The 17,068-nt window shown below is 41.7% G+C and overlaps 1 protein-coding gene across 1 annotated transcript in view; it reads right to left on the bottom strand.

Annotated features, from left to right (window-relative positions):
* Nucleotides 1-17,068, bottom strand: part of UNC93B1 (unc-93 homolog B1, TLR signaling regulator) — a 374,232-nt gene that overhangs the window by 153,331 nt on the left and 203,833 nt on the right. The window contains exon 8 of the mRNA XM_044084084.1: nucleotides 7,382-7,506. Coding sequence (XP_043940019.1) covers nucleotides 7,382-7,506 — 125 coding nt within the window. The remainder of the gene's footprint in view (nucleotides 1-7,381; nucleotides 7,507-17,068) is intronic.

The following is a 17,068-nucleotide window of genomic DNA, read 5'->3' as shown; positions in this document are numbered from 1 at the left end:
CAGATGGGTAGAATCCCAAAGCTAAGAAAGGGGTGGTAGGCACTATGTGGAACTCGGAGGAGCCAGGATGCCTTGCAAGACTGCAGTGGCAAAGCCTGCTCTAGTTTTGGAGTATAATGGTAGGTGGTAGTGCTTGGAGAAGGTATGTACAGAACTCCAAGTGGCTGCTTCCAAAATATCTTTGGTAGGAACTCCTCTGAGAAAGGCTGCAGAGGTGGCTGTGGCCCTTGTGGAGTGAGATCTGATGCCTGTAGGTACAGCCTTGCCATGAAAGGAATAGCAAAAGCGTATGCAGTGGGCTATCCATTTTGAGATTGTCTGTTTCGAAATTGGCTTTCCTTGAGCTCCTACAGCATAGGACACAAAGAGCTGGTCTGATTTTCTGAAAGGCTTTGTTCTGTCCAGATAATAACGTAGTTGTCTGTGGATATCCAAGGAGTGTAGTAGTCTCTCTCCTTTGTTTTGAGGATTAGGATAGAAGGTAGGTAAATGTATGGCCTGATTCAAAGCTACCTTGGATACCACTTTAGGCATAAAGGACGGGTTGGTTCGTAAGGAAACTCTGTCCTGATAGAAGATGATGAAAGGCTGCACAGCCATGAGTGCTTGTAGTTCTGAAACTCTATGAGCTGAGGTAATTGCCAGAAGGAAAGCTGTTTTCCAGGACAAATGTTGCAAATCTGATGAGGCAGCTGGTTCAAAGGGAGGCAAGGTCAGTTTTTCCAGAATGAAACAGATCCCAAGCAGGTATTGGTTGTTTTCTTGGTGGTCTTAGATTCTTAGCCCCTCTGAGGAACTGCCTTAAGAGAGGGTGTGAGAATAAGGGTGGATCAGTGTTGTATTCTGCAGAGATGGCTGAGGCATGGATTTTGATGGAGGAGAATGAAAGTCCACTGCTTAGCAGCTCAGCTAAGTACTGTAGTATTTGAGGTAAATTCAGTTTCTCAGGATCCTGGCCCCTTTTCTCATTCAAGGCGTAAAACCATTTCCATTTTGCGGAGTAAGCTTTTCTAGTTGACAGCCTTCTGGCCTCCAAAATTACATTCTGCACCTCCTTGGAGAGTAGGGTTTGTTGTGATGCTAAGGAATCTTCCATGCAGCTAGATTGAGTGTTTTTAGCTGGCTGTGAAGGGTTTTGAAGCTGTGCTGAGTCAAGAGAAGAGGCATTAGTGGCAGTGTCCATGGTGGGGAATGCGTCAGGCTCCTCAGGAGTGGGTACCAGTGTTGTCTTGGCCAGTCCGGAGCAATGAGGATCATCTTTGGTCTGTCTGCTCTGGTTTTCAGTAGAACTTTGGGCAGCAGAGGAAGAGGTGGGAAGGCATAAACTGTCATTGATGTCCAACAAAAAGAGAGAGCGTCCACTCTCCAGGCCTTTGGGTGGAAAATCCTTGAGCAGAATTTTGTCAATTGGTGATTTTTGTGGGAGGCAAATAGATCTATGTCTGGCCTTCCTCATGCTTGGATTATTTCTGTAAAAACTTTCGGATGCAACTTCCATTCGTGTGGATCTGTCATATTTCTGCTTAGGTTGTCTGCCAGCATGTTTTCCTTGCCTGGCAAGTACTGTGCTTGTAGCTCGAGTTGTAAGTCCATGGCCATGTTCCAAAGTGACATGGCCAGTCTGCACAGGGGGTAGGAATGTGTTCCTCCCTGTTTGTTTATGTACCACATAACTGTGGTGTTGTCTGTTCTTATCAATAGTTGTCCTGGCTGCAGAAGGTCCTTGAAAGCTATAATAGCATTTATTACTGCTAGCATTTACTTTTGATTGATGTGAAGGTGCTTTTCTTTTTGGGACCATTTGCCCTGAATGCACCGATCTGTCATGTGCGCCCCCCAGGCGTAGTCTGAGGCGTTTGTTGTGATGACTTGATTTGCTTGAGGCTTGCTGAATGGAAGGCCTGTGTTTGTTTGGCAAGCTTGAGCCCACCACAGAAATTCCTTTTGCAGACATGGAATTAGTGGTATTATTGTTTCCAAACTGTGGCTGTGTTGAGACCATATGTTTTTCAGGTACCATTGAAGTTTCCTCATATGCAGCTTTGCACATGGGATTAGTAAGATGCAAGATGCCATGAATCCCAGAGCCTGCAGGATTTTCCTTGCAGTAAGCCTGGTGCAATTTGCTAGTGCTGTGAAATATTGAGTTAGTTGCCCCTGCTTTTCTGGCATGAGGTAGGCCATCTGGGTGTTTGCATCCAAGTTGGCACCCAGGAAAATTATCTTCCGAGAGGGTATTAGTCTTGATTTCTTTTTGTTGACTGTGTATCCCAGAGAGCTCAACAACCTTATTACATAAGCCAGATGTTTCAGAAGTATGTGCTTGCTGTCCACTTGGATCAGGCAGTCGTCCAAATAAGGGTATATTTATATCCCTTGAAGTCTGCAGTAGGCAATTACTGATGCCAGGCATTTCGTGAATACTCTGGGCGCAGTAGATAAGTCAAAGGGCAATGCAGAGAATTGATAATGGATTGAACCTGTAAGAAATCTGAGGTATCTTCTGCAATTTTGTCTGATTGGGACATGCAGGTATGCCTCCTTGAGGTCCAATGTTACCAGCCAAGACTCCTTGCCCAGCATGGGAAGAAGTTGCTGTAGAGTGAGCATCTTGAATTTTGTGCAGTAGAAATGTGTTTAGGATGGACAGGTCCAAAATAGGTCTCCAATCTTTTCCCTTCCTTGGTACCAGGAATAGCCTGGAATAAAAACCTTGACCTTGTTCGTGCGTAGGTACCTCTTGAATAGCTTTCATGTCTATGAGCTCTGTAATTTGCCTTTGTGCCTCTGCCCTTTGATTGTGTGGCAGGTTTGGCATGCCTCTCATTTTTGGAAGGGTGTGAAAATGAAATCTGTAGCCTCTGTTTATAATGTCCAGGATCCATTTGTCTTTTGTGACAACATGCCAGTTCTTTGAAAATAATGCCAGCTTTCCTCCTAAGGGGGCTGCCATTTGAGTCTTGCTTGGCATGTGCAGGGGAAAGTCATTGGGTTTGCTTTCTGAATGATTGCGAGTTATCCTCACCACCTCTTTGTGTAGGAGCTTGCCATTGTCTGCCTCTAAAGGATTCTTGGAATTGTCCTCTTCCCCTCGGGCACCTGTATCTGCCTCTTTGGGTCTGTCCGTGGCTGGAAAGGACCAATTTTTAGAAGGCCAATTTCTACTGAAACGTGGTGGTTGTACCTGTAGAAAATCTTACATAGTTTGCATTGATTTAGCCTTTTCTTCCATTTCCCTTAATACCTCCTCAGCATTAGCACCAAATAATACATCCTTTTGAAGAGGAACATCTAGTAATTTAGCTTTGACATGATCAGGCAAGGTTTGTTCCTTGAGCCAGGCATGTCTACGTATGACTGATCCTGTAAAAGCAGCTCTACATGAGGCCTCTAGAGCATCAAAACCACATTGTAAGGTATGCTTACCCACTTGTTCTGCACTATGCATCAAATCCTGCAACTCCTTCAAATCTGGTTGTTCAGGTTGTGACATTTTAGTTTTCAATTGTGATAACAAAAACTGTTGGTATTTTAGCATATGGAACTGACAGTTTAAGGCTCTCATGGTTAAGGTAGCCGAGGTATATACCTTTTTTCCCCACCTTTCTAAGGATCCGGAATCTCTCTCGGAAGGTAATGGGTTTTTAGCAGTGGAGGCCTTAATTCCCTTTGGGCCCTGTGAGATGGTTTCTAGGTCAGCAGCATGGCTTTTGTAAAGGAATTGGTGTGAATCAGGAACCCTGTAGTACCTGTCAGGCTTTACTGGGGCTGGAGGCAGAGAGTCTGGGTTAAGGCAGGCCTCCGAGTAAACATCATCTAGGATGTCCAAGACAGGAGGTATAGCCAGAGGCCTGTGCTGAGGTAGTAAGAGAAATTCCCTAAGCCTTTTCTTGGAATCAGAGTAATCTTGGCCTTCCCAGTGGAAGTGTTCCCTTAAGATATGCAAGGTTTCCCCAAATGAGTAATCCTCTGGGGAGGATACAGAAGGAATGGACTCCTCCGCATCAGAGTCTTCAAAAGGAGAGTAAGAATGTTCCTGATCATCAGAGTGCTCTGAAATAATGGAGCCATGATCAGAGGAGGGGGATTCTTCCTCCACTCTGGGCCTTTTGTCCGGTGGGGGTTGATTACCCCTGATAAGAGTAATTAAATCCTCAGCCATTTTAAGCATCTGCTTTTTAGGCATGGGGCCTGGAGATGGGCCCTGTGTAGCTTGTCTCTTAGAGTGCATGGCTGCTTTAGACTTAGTGAAAGCCTTGATGGAGAAAGAAGAAGAAGGTCTGAAGACACCTTGAGTGGAGGTAGCAAGGTTTCCCCAAATGAGTAATCCTCTGGGGAGGATACAGAAGGAATGGACTCCTCCACATCAGAGTCTTCAAAAGGAGAGTAAGAATGTTCCTGATCATCAGAGTGCTCTGAAATAATGAAGCCATGATCAGAGGAGGGGGATTCTTCCTCCACTCTGGGCCTTTTGTCCGGTGGGGGTTGATTACCCCTGATAAGAGTAATTAAATCCTCAGCCATTTTAAGCATCTGCTTTTTAGGCATGGGGCCTGGAGATGGGCCCTGTGTAGCTTGTCTCTTAGAGTGCATGGCTGCTTTAGACTTAGTGAAAGCCTTAATGGAGAAAGAAGAAGAAGGTCTGAAGACACCTTGAGTGGAGGTAGGCCTATCCACATTTTGAGTTTCAATGCCAACAGTGGCTTCGGTATCGGTAGTCGGGGTGTGGGCCGAGGAGCCTGCGACCTCGGACACAGGAGACACCGCCAATGTAGTTTCATCGGTAGTCAGGGGCTGTGTAGGTGCCTCGCTGAGAACCGGACCACGTGTAGCCAGCTTTGGCGTGGTGTCTGTAGAGGCCGCGGACCTCGTGTGTCGGTCCTTCTCCTTGCGTTTTTTAGACAAAACCGGAGTCGGAGTATCCGACGACATAATATAGTTAAATGCTTTTCCAAAATAATGCTGGGCGAACTCCGCCCGACGCTTAATAGTGCATTTATTAAATGTAGCACAAAAGCGACAGACCGAGACGTCGTGGTCTGGGCCTAAACAAGGTATACAGAGGGAATGAAAATCCTTATGCGGTATTTGCTTCCCACAAGAAATACAATTATTAACTTTGTCTGACATCGGTCTGAGGCAAGAAAATTTTCCCCAACGGGGTACTCAGCTTTCAAGAAGACTTCGGTTTCCAAATTTTCGTAATTTCAGGAGCTGGCCGACCGGCACTTGCGAACTGCTTCTGCCCATCTGTTATGACTGCAGCTGTATGCACGATGAACATCTGCAGGCAGATAACCCAAATGTGATGACTGCGATAGTGATACACGAAGAACATCCAAAAAGATAAAGATAATAGACAATATTGGAGAACTAGTGAAAAATGGACAATAACTAGAAGGTAATGGAAGTAAGAAAATGAATGGAAGACTGGGAAGAAGAGGAGGAAGCAAACTGCATGTAGATAATATTCAGAAATAGTGAAAACAGATCCTTGACCGATTGTTGAACTGTCACAATGATGAATTTGAATGACTAAAGATTGAGCCGATAACAGTGATGGCCAAAAATGTTTTTTTGCAGGGAGGGAAAGCCCCCGCACCCCCTGCTAGTTATACATGCCAACTCCAAAATTACACCACAGTGAGGAAAGGGCCACAATCCTGATCCCTACTGTTATGCAATCTCAATTAAAGCAGTCCCAGTTCACTTCTGTGTTTCAATGTTACGGACGTCGATGTTGTCAGCTTGATCTTATCCATTCAACATGTTGGCCATTCAACAACTGGACGTGTACACAGTGAAAACCATACAACAGTGTCTGCCTAAAGTAAGGGCAAAAGTTCACCTCCTAGAAAGTAACAACAGGCATCCTAACATATCTGTAAGCACAGAAGACTGAAATGGAAGTAATCTTTCTTCCACAAATGAGGTACAATCTCAGGAGTGCAGAGGCAGAACATTTGAGTTTGTGCAAAAATACATCAAAAGCCTCATAAAGCTGGAAGAATACTTATACTATGGCTCAGTGCTGCTGTAATGAAATGGACAAATAAGAGACACATCTGCAAATAAATAACAACTGCCCCATTTGCTTTTATCAAGAGGTGTACCTGCTCCCATGGTCCCAGTTTGCTTCGTCTTTTCTACAGTATGCATTTTGTTTCCCTACTGAGAAGAGGAGAGAAGTATCTGCAGGAATTCTTGATTCACCTCAATTTAACAACAGTTTGAACTCAAGGCAAGTTTCATAAATTGAGGTTACCAATGTCAATAGTGGCAACATTTCCAATGTCACAAAAGAAGTTTCTGCACTGCACAACTCTCTGAACTACAGAACCATGCTCCCTAGCAAGGACTTTATCACACATGTAGTGACATCACTGCCATAAAGAAGGCAATCTAAGTTTACAGGATGCTGGAAAAGGCTGATAACCTCACAACAAATGCTATGGCAAGATAATAGGAATAGTGGAACTGGCTATGTTTCACAGAAATACAAAATCATATGCACTCCCTATCGATGTAAAATATCATGGCAGATACCTGCATTACAATTTACATCTAACTTGGTTTCTTTTCAAACAAAAACACATACAAACAAAAATATAGATACATTTATAGAAATGGCCTAAAATTCTACAGCTGATTCATGTCTCATAGTGCTTTTCATTAAGGGACTGTTTATATACAGAATTGCTTCATTTTGGATACTCATTTTACATACTATGATAGCTCTAGTCATACAGTGAAAGTCTGGACTACAACCCAGGCAACTCAAGTTCAGTTAGCAGTTCAAGAGCTTGTTGGAGCTGGCATGACAGAAGGAGCAGACAGAAATGGCAAGACTCCATCTGCCCGTATCTCCTCACGTAGAAGGTGTGGGTTCATGCTGGAGACATGCTGGTCTTGATGTTGATGTGTGTTCGAGGCTGGAATCATGACAGATTCCTCACTATAAGTTGGGGAAGATCTTGTGCAGATCTCTTGTAGGGCTAGTCAGTGTCTTACAGCTCAGCAAACTACGTACAGAGGGCTGAAAAGAAACCTCATTTAGTTGCAATATGACAGACCGAGCACTCTTATTCTGCTAAGCTGTAAAGGCCAAGAGGTCTTCTCATCCAGATAGATGGGACTCACCTGCTGAAGGAAAATATCCAAAGATTCCAACAACAGCAGTGATCTATGGAAGAGTAGCAATAATCGGGGATTTCAGGAACTCAAAGTCAGCAGTAGATGGACAAAAACAAACAATGACATAAATAGAATTTGAAATATTGTAGGTTTTTGAGTAGGGACCCCACAAACTCCAAAAAATTAGTAAAATTCCCTTCACAAAATTTATCAGCAAGTACAGTAACAGAAAATGCAATTGGCCTACCAGTAGCATGGAGATAAAAGCTGCAGCCATCAATACACTCTCCACAGTTATCAGATCCATGCTTCGAGGCAAGTGCTGTAACACAGTCTTATTCAGATTTTCGATAATCCCAACTCCATTTGTTCCTTTTAACAAACAAAACATATATTAAACAAGTAAATATTCACAGAGGAGTGGAGCACAGTAAATAGTGCTCTATATTTTAGGGGACAAACAAAGAAATACAACTTGGAGCAACATGAATCACTTTTCTAGTGGTAATGAATTCTGCTTTAATGTCAATAGTATTATGAACTTGCTGTTCCACTGACTTAATTATTCAGAAACAGCCAATATCAAAGATATTAAATAGCCAGGCAGAAATATCCATACTATCAACAATGATGATGTGCAGTTACTGACTTCACATTACATAGCTAAGAAATTAGTACTACTACTTAACAGGCAGCAGATAACCTTCTGGTCAAGCTTCAGCTGGCAGTTCTAAGCAGCGTAACAATCGATCAGTCCAGAGAGCCAGTATACAAAAATATAAAATCATGTCAGAAATCTGCAGCAGCCCAGTCTGGTGCACAGTACGGCTATTAAAAGTAGACAAACAATTTTATCAATAGGAATTAACTGCCATAGCCCCAGTTTTGAATCTCGGACAGTTCCTGGTATATACAAATTGCTTTAAAATATACTGGTACATAATTTTACAAGTACCTTGGCTACCTCTTTTCACCTACAGTTGTGTACACATACCATAAATGTAGATGTTCAAGTGTATTTACTGTTGCAGTCATCACATTTGGGTTATCCCTGCCAGGATAGCCCTGGGACAGCCCGAATACCAGAGGCTTAGTATTTCTATGTCAGATGCTGTCACTTCAGGACTGACGTCAGGTCATCAGTATCATAAAGTAAGGCACCAGACACCATTACATCATTTTTTCTTGCCCTAACCTGTCAGGAGCCCCGAAGTAGGAGCCAGGTTATGGTGGAAGAACCCAACCAGTAGAAAGTAAATACCAATACGTCCCTTGTAAGGAAAGAGAAGAAAGAAGGGGGATGGAGAGAGGGAAAACCAGGGCTGCAACAGTGAATACACTCAAACATCTACATTTATGGTAAGTGTACACAACTGTACCATGTTCTTTGTGTTTCACTGTTGCAGTCATCACATTTGGGTTGATTCCCAAAGCTGAGGAAATGGGTGGAGGCAGTCAAGGAAACTAGGGGCTGGCTAGGATGCCCTGCAAGACTGCAGAGGCAAACTCTGCCCTGGATTTGGAGAAGAGAGGCAGGTGGTAATGTTTGGTAAACGTGTGAACAGATGTCCAGGTGGCAGCCTCCAGGATGTCCCTGGTGGGGACTCCTCTGAGGAAAGCTGCAGAGGTGGAGACTGCTCTGGTGGAGTGAGTCCTAATCCCTTTGGGGGGAGGCTTTCCATGTTGTTTGTAGCAGAAATGGATGCAGTGTGCTATCCATTTGGAAATGGTTTGTTTGGAGATGGCTTTGCCTTCTGCCCCTGTAGCAAAGCTACCCTGCAATTGATTAGACTTTCTGAAGGATTTAGTCCTGTCTAGAAAGAATTTGAACTGTCTGTGCATATCTAGAGAGTGCAGGATCCTTTCCCCCTTGTTCTGGGGATTAGGAAAAAAGGTGGGCAAATGAATGGATTGGTTGACAGCCACACTGGACACCACCTTGGGCATGAAGGATGGGTTAGCCCTGAGGGATACCCTGTCAGCATGGAAGATGAAGAAGGGTTCCACAGCCATGAGTGCTTGCACCTTGGAGACTCTTCTGGCTGAAGTGATGGTCAGAAGGAAAGCTGTCTTCCAGAAGAGAAATTTTAGTTCTGCAGAATAAGCTGGTTCAAAGGGGGGCAGAGTGAGCTCTTCCAGCACAAAGTTAAGGTCCTAAGCTGGTGTTGGTGCTCTTCTGGGTGGCCTCAAGTTGCTAGCCCCTCTTAGGAACTGTTTGATCAAGGGGTGTGAGAAAAGGGGCTGCTCAGTGGGAAAATGTGCACAGATAGCAGAGGCATGAATTTTAACGTATTCATCCCAGAGCAGCTCAGAAAATGCTGCCTGCTTACTTCTACCATAGGAACAACAGTGCAGCCTGAGCTTATTTTCAGATAATCCATTTGTAATACCATACAAAAAACAAATGCCCATAACTCTTTAACCATAAGAGCTAGACTAACAATGTAAATACGAAAGTTGTTCAGCAGACACTGACCTTTCCAACAGTGTAAATGTAGATAGTGTGTATGCAAGTCATTATTAAATATCTGCCACGGAATGCTGATATTAAGCATATTTTTTACCTTTGTGGTAAAACAAATCACAATATATTGGTGAATGTACCAGGTAGACCCATACAATTTTTAATTAATTATTTTGTATGAATGTCAGCTTTAAAATAACACTGTAACCATTATTGTGTGATGCTCCATTATGGAGATATTCACAGAAATATGATTACTATTATATTTCTCATAACTGATAAACAAAGCACAATATCTCATCATGTGCAACAGACAGAAGCTACATATCAGTGTACAAGTTGTGTGGCTCAATGTCAGCTTCAAAATGATGTATCACTTGTGTCATCACCATGCTCCCTTGCAAAGATATGGGCGTAATAATGAGAAATATTGCAAAAGTATCATTTTCATAATCCTACAAGACTAAAGCTGTGATATCTGTGCAGGTATACAGCATGCAGACACAGTTCTTTTACCATGTTGTAAGGAGTAAGACTGTCTTCAAGATGAGGTATTACTTGGGACATTGACATGCTCCCTTGCAAAGTTATTTACCAAAATAAGAAACAAAATCATAATTTCCATAAGCTAAGTTCTAAACAAACTTTGACAGCTGTACATATATACAGCATACAGGCACAGTTGTTTTACCATGTTGTAACTATTAATATTAAAATGAGGTATTACTTAGCACACTAACAAGCTCCCTTGCAAAGTTATTTACCAAAATATGAAAAAAAAAATCATACTTTTCATAACCTTAGTCCTAAACAAACTGTGATATCTGTACATGTGAACAGCATACAAACACAGTTCTTTTATAATGTTGTACATCCTGATATAGTCTACCAAATGAGGGAATACTTAGCACATTGACATGCTCCCTACAAAGTTAGTTACCAAAATATGAAAAAATATCATAATTTTCATAACCTAAGACCTAAACAAACTGATATCTGTACATGTGTACAGCATATAGACACAATAATTTTATCATGTTGTAAGGACTAACACTGTCTTCAAAATGAGGTATCACTTAGCACAATTACATGCTCCCTAGCAAAGTTAGTTACCTAAATATGAAAAAAATCATAACTTCCATAACCTAAGTCCTAAATAAACTGTAATATCTGTACACGTGTACAGCATACAGACACCATTCTTTACTATGTTGTACATACTGAAACAGTCTTCAAAATAAGGCATTACTTAGCACATTGACATGCTCCCTAGCAAAGTTATTTACCAACATATGAAAAAATATAATTTTCATAACCTCAGTCCTAAACAAACTGTGATATCTGCACACATGTACAGCATACAGACACTTTTTTTTACCATGATGTAAGTACTAATACAATCTTCAAAATGAGGGATTACTTTACTAGGGAACATATCAATGTGCCAAGTTATTTACCAAAAATAAAAGAAAGAAACTTGGGGGTGGGGGGTTATGCATGACTCCACATAGAGAGAAACCAAAATTTGGCATGTGCATTCTTCAATATGATAACGACTTTTAGTAATGTGAATAACAGGGGCAGCTGCTGCGAGTTTTACCCGACAAGTGATAATGACTCACTGTTATACTCTGCACATATTGTAAATTAATAAGGTGATAATGACTTACATTCCATTGCTGCAATGTTCTGCATGCTCATATTACCTGGTGCGGGTGTTACTCATTACCATCTGTTAGGAGAAGACCAAAGCAATTCAGTAAAAATAGTATAACACTTGTATACCCTTCCTCCCACCTAAACTCCACATATGACTGACAGAGCCAGGAACATTGCCCAAAATATATGGTTGCTCCATGCTGGTACTTTTGTGCAATGAATAACATTTATGTCACTGAGCCAACCACCGAGTATAATCATAAACAGAAATGACAAAGTCAGAAATATGTAAATTACCTAGTTGATTCATAATACTCCAAAAGTAGGACATTACTTTATCTCGTCTAACAAACCCTCTATAGTTAGAATAAGACACAGCAGTGAAAAAGGCAGAAATATTGTCCAAAATATCTGGTTGAACTATGCAAAAAATCAACAATATAGAGGTCACTAAGCCTTTCTTCCCACCCAAACATGTTTTAACTACATGTTCAGTACTGTTTCTTGACCTAAATGTTGTAGCACACTCTTGTGTCTGTAAATACAAATGTTTGTTATCATATCCTTGTATCTGAAAATATGTTTTGTCAGCATCTTATGAACATGTTTTTATGTGATCCTATTTACCTGGGCTATGCCTGCAAATGGTCTACTGAGATCAGTGCACTAGCCCAGTAAACAAAGTAAATTAATAAATACAATGGCCAAATGGATTATCCAATTATGCAAAAGCTTTTTCCTGACACACTAATGAATTGTTTTCCCCATTAATCCCTTCAGTTGTTTGTGTTGCATATACACAAGCACCAAAATGACAAAATAAACTATTTCACCCAGCGGTCACTTCAGCAGTCTGACCATGTATACAGAAGCAATTCATAGGTGTGTACTAGGCTAATGGCCATGCAGCCTTTACAAGCCTAGCCCACAGGATTACACCGTGCCACCCGAACTTAGTTCCTAGTGCCTCTGTCGAGTAGAGCCACTGGAGTGATACCCAGGGTGTTGACCTTCTCTTCTTGACCTGCTCTTCCAGTCTTGGCTGAAGAGTGCGTGGCTTCCAATTTGGTAAGTGCATCTTTCACAAGTCTGAGCAATGGGAGGGAAGAGAAGAGGCTTGTCAGTGTACTTGAGGCAGTTGCTACATTGCCTCAGGATGCCCAAGTTAATAGGAGAAAGCACACGGAACTGACCTTTAGACATGCCTGGAGGGATGAACATTAATAATAAGTACTAGCGCTGTTTCTTAGTAGAACGTTTAGTGCTGGTAGCACTTTTGTGTGCTATAATAACTGCTACAAGAAGTCTGGTAAAGTACTAAACTAATAAGCTAGTAAAAGTGCAGGAGAGAACTAGCAGATCTAAGGAAAAAATTGAAGAGCAGACTTTGGCACACCTTGAAGCAATCATATAACAAAAAGCTGTAAGAACATTCACCCAATTAACCCCTTTAGCAAAACGTTGAGGCATCTCAGTTGAGATTACCCCTACCCCAGTCAACAAAAACTGACTCGCTCATCCAAAATAGCCAAAATATATAACAAAATGTTATCAAACTAAACTGCTGTAATGTCAACAACTTAAAAAGGTGGCTCCATGTTAAACTACTACAAAACATATTCCACATAAGGTGGTCACATTTAATTTGGTAATGAACTAAAAAAGAACTACAGATATGATAACAGACCAAAGATGAAAAAAAAAAAAAAAACTAAATTACACCCAATGTTTTATCCATCTACTACTCTAATTACAATATAAACTTATCTGGAAATATAGCATACAGGATTAAAGGTTAGAGCTGCTAACAATCAAATGGGCCTAATGGATTTATCTAACTAACACCTAAAATAAAAACACAGTTCTGCCTACTTTAACAACAAATACATGGGACCTTGCCAGGTTATGTGATAAGCTGCTCCACAGTCTAGCAATATGTCAAGTTTCTCATTTAAATTATCTACAGATGCAAACAAAAACATACTATCAGCAAGTAACCCGCACATCTATAACCTATTTATTGCACCTAATCTATATATACGTATTAAAATACACTTGTTACCTGTTCTGCTTATTGATGTATGCATGTTAATGCTACATCAATATTGAGCTATACAGCTGTAGTTGGTGTAACTTTTGTTACTGTGACTACCTGTTGAGCTCGTCTCCTGTGGGCTCTGCTGAAAAGTGGCACTAAGCACAACCACATTATCTTAGTCAACAAAAGGAATAAAATAAATAGAAATATCGGTATAAGTATACATTTCTTCCCTTGCATCAAACTCTATGGTAAAAAAACTAAAATTCTAATAACTGTACAAAATATGCATTGGAATTTCTACAAGAACAATGCAGTTTGGTTTCAACACAAGGTGACAACCCCTACTAGTGTGACACAACTTCTGAATGACACAACTTCTGAATGAAGCACCACAGTACAGTTGAATTAAATCAAACACGTACCCAGCAGTACAGAATATACAATTCAGGTCAAGATACTTTGCCTTTTATTACTATGCAGCATATGAAAATGGACAAAAACTCCAACGTGAACTCATTGCTGCAAGTGTATTTATGGGCAACTAAACGTTTGTCATGTTAAAAGAAATTTGTAGATACCATCCTTATGAACGCATGAAAATTCTGAACATTGCAGCACCTGGGTACAGTTAATTATATTAGAAAAGAAAAGCAAAATACCCAAGAAAAACAGCATGTCACAGGTCTCTACCTCTGTCGGAGTTGCAGCTACGGACATTTCAGTGGCGAAACATATCACTGCCATTAGTACTTTTACACCTATTGGAAAACAATACACATATTCTAACCTCCCCAAAATATACTAATATACTAAATAAACATTTTTCTTAAAAGATAGGCAAAAAGCTCTCCACCTGAATTATTAATGACTTCCAAACGTCTCGCACTTGCATGGTAGCCACCATTTCTGGGATTACATCAGTTCCGTTGCCTAAAATGCAGGCGTGGTTTCCACCACAGTACTACCTATTTTCAGAATACAGCTGAGCCAAGAATTTGAGGCATGGGATAGTCTGTTTTTTTTTGTAGTAATTCAGCCCTTGTCATTTGTGAGTTCAACATTGTAACTGTAACAGTGGGAACTACATGGATTGAAGATACAGAACATAATAATGTACTGTCAGCGAAGCAGACGTAGGTAAATAAAAAAAGATGGAGTGCAGTAAAGTACATTACAATACAAAATAATGATCAAAATTAGTATTGTGTCAATAACTACTGCTGCCAGGGACTGCTATCATTCCTCATTCTCAGTCTCACACACACACACACACACACACACACACACACACACACACACACACACACACACACAAACACCTTTTCAGTTTCATTTATTTTATTTTACACTCGCTAAACGAGTGTAAAATAAAGGCTCCATCGATTTCGCTGTTCACTCTCTCTCATACACACATACATAGTCTCCTCTGCTTTCACACACACACCTATACATACAAATTCTACTTTCATTCACTCACACATGCAAACAGAAACAAAACCACATGTGTACACATACATAAACACACAAATGAATGTCCGGAACTGCAGGCTACAAAAAATGTGCTTACCTGAAATTTCCCTTACCCATGCTGAAAATGCACTGGTTTTCTGTGAAGAGGGTGGCATTGACAAAAAGGCAGGAATCGGAGCTTGACGTGGCAGAGTTGAAGATGTTAAGATTTTCACTGGGTGCGACGAGGATGGACAAGATTATGAATAAGTATATTAGAGGGTCAGCCCAGGTTGGAAGGTTTGAAAACAAAGCCAGAGAGGCAAGATTACGTTGGTTTGGACATGTGCTGTGGAGGGATGTAGAGTATATTGGGAAAAAGATGCTAAGGATGAAGCTGCCAGGTAACAGGAAAAGAGGAAGGCCTAAGATAAGGTTTATGGATGTCATGAGAGAGGATATATGCAGGTGGCTGGTGTGACAGAGCAAGATGCAGAGGACAGGAGGAAATGGAAACGGTTGATCTGCTGTGGCGACCCCTAACAGGAGCAGCCGAAAGAAGAAGGGATCCTGTAGCAGGCTCTGTGTAATATATGTCTGCTCTAAAGAGAAAGGGAACAATGCTGCTACAGGAATCCCTTTTTATTACCACAACCAAAGAATTGTGAAGTGTGGAGGTGGAGATGTCATACAGATGGCCATCACTCATGAATCTGATTGGCTGTGACCATGGGCTAAAACCTTTCATTATTTTCTGAAACATGCAATTAATTTTATAGATTTAGAGCACTTAGCCTTGTTTTTTTTTATTTACTGCAGGTGAAGGAAGGAAGAAAGGGAGTGTGTGTTTGTTACTGGGACAACTCTGTACAATAAAATGCAATGTTGACAAAATCGGCTAGCTGTGAGAGACTACAGCCACAAAAAGCAGATTTTCTCTAAAAAACCCCTATGTAAACAATCATCAACTCCACTTTAAAAATAAAGTTGAGAAGGTACTTAAAGTTTAGGTACCTTTTCAACTTAGTTTTTGTCAGTGGAGTTAAGCTGTGCTTATAACTATACTCTCACTACCAGACAGCACTCACGTGTAATGTACAAGAATAGTGCTCGGATGTAACCTTAGATGCGCCCTGTGATGGTACTTGGGGTTAATGAGTTAATAGAGGAAAAAGAGAGACCACTGTGTAGTAGGTCAGCCAAGTAATCCAGGGTGAGAGGGAGGGAGGGAGGTGTCATATTGGCTGCCTTAGCCTGAATCCAGGTGCTGAACCTTTTCCCATTTGTCAGCATAAGACTTTCTAGTGCTAGGGCGTCTGGCCTCATGTATAACATTTAGAACCTGTTTACTGAGGTTGGCAGATTGATCAGGGGTTAGGGAATAAGCCAAGCTGCCAAACTGAGTGTCTGTAATTGGGGATGCATGAATTCCCCTTCCCTCTGGGTCAGGAGGTTTGGAATCTGAGGAAGGTGCCATGGTGGCAGTGGGGATAGGCTGTGCAGCAAGGGGTACACCAGTGCTGGTGAGGCCAGTCTGGACCTATAAGAATTGTCCTTGGTTTTTCCTCCTTTACTTTGAGCAGTACCCTGGGGATGAGAGGTAGTGCAGGAAAGGCATAGACCAATAGACTGACCCAGGGGAAGGAGAGGGCATCCACTTTCCAAGCCATGCAGTGATGCTCCCTGGTGTAGAATTTGCTGAGCTGATGGTTGGTGTGGGAGGCAAAGAGGGCGACCTTCAGAGTGCCCCATTTCTGAGTTATTAGGGTGAAGGTTCTTCTGTTGAGCTGCCACTCATGTGGGTCCATAAGATTTCTGCTTAATTGGTCTGCCAGAGAGTTGAGAGAACCTGGTAGGAATTGTGCTAACAGGTGGAGTTGCATGGCAGAGGCTGCGTGCCAAAGGGGTCATGGCCAGCCTGCATAGATGGTAGGAGCAAGTTCCTCCCTACTTGTTGATATACCACATTACAGTGGTGTTGTCTGTTTTGATCAGGAGAGCCCCTGGGGAGAGAAGGGGCTTGAAAGCTATCAAGGCATGCTGGACAACCATCATCTCTTTTTGGATGATGTGCAGAGGGATTTGATGTGGGCTCCATTGGCCTTGTATGCACCTGCTGTCCAGGTGTGCACCCCAGGCATAGTCTGATGCATCTGTGGTGAGGGTCTGGATGGCACGGGGTGGTGAGAAAGGTAGTCCCTTGTTGTGGGAGCATGCTGTTGCCCACCAAAGAAAATCTTTTCTGAGGCAAGGAATTATAGGTATTAGAGTCTCCAGGTCTTGACAGTGTTGACACTAAAGGCTTTTTAGGCACCACTGAA

Source organism: Protopterus annectens, chromosome 9.part0, assembly GCF_019279795.1.
Source record: "Protopterus annectens isolate FY-2018-M chromosome 9.part0, PAN1.0, whole genome shotgun sequence".
Taxonomy (NCBI): Eukaryota; Metazoa; Chordata; order Ceratodontiformes; family Protopteridae; genus Protopterus; species Protopterus annectens.
The sequence above is the reverse complement of the archived record's forward strand: the minus strand, read 5'-3'. Positions and strand labels throughout refer to the sequence as shown.